We start from the raw sequence: 319 nt of genomic DNA, 5'->3' as shown, positions 1-319 counted from the left end.
ACCAACCTTCGCCAACTCGACGGAGAAATTCCACATGGCGAGGCTATCCTCCACCAGCGTCGCCAGCGCCTGCTCCGTGTCTCGGCCCAACTCCAACAGCATCTGCGCTCCGGACGTGCGCATGTGCGTCAGGAAAGCGTCCTTGTTGGCGGTGGTGTTCTCCTCCAGGAGCGATTCTCGGCGCATCTGCAGGAGCCCTTGACCCAGCTGGCAGGAGGGCGGAAGGGAAAGAGTTGTGGAAAAATGATAATGATAATAATAAATGCAAAGAGGGATCAGTGGTTGGAAAAATCCATGAGGTAAAAGGGGCTTGTGTAGG

The 319-nt window shown here is 55.5% G+C and overlaps 1 protein-coding gene across 1 annotated transcript in view; it reads right to left on the bottom strand.

Moving 5' to 3' along the window:
• The window catches only part of LOC119591532 (neprilysin-1-like), a gene marked incomplete in the record, with an annotated part of 13,509 nt that overhangs the window by 11,971 nt on the left and 1,219 nt on the right, over nt 1–319 (bottom strand). The window contains 1 exon segment of the mRNA XM_037940281.1: nt 7–207. Within this exon segment, the coding sequence (XP_037796209.1) occupies nt 7–207 (201 nt within the window).

This window comes from Penaeus monodon, chromosome 28 (assembly GCF_015228065.2).
Source record: "Penaeus monodon isolate SGIC_2016 chromosome 28, NSTDA_Pmon_1, whole genome shotgun sequence".
In the NCBI taxonomy this organism is placed as follows: domain Eukaryota; kingdom Metazoa; phylum Arthropoda; class Malacostraca; order Decapoda; family Penaeidae; genus Penaeus; species Penaeus monodon.
Note: the sequence above shows the minus strand (reverse complement) of the source record. Positions and strands in the feature narration are given on the sequence as shown.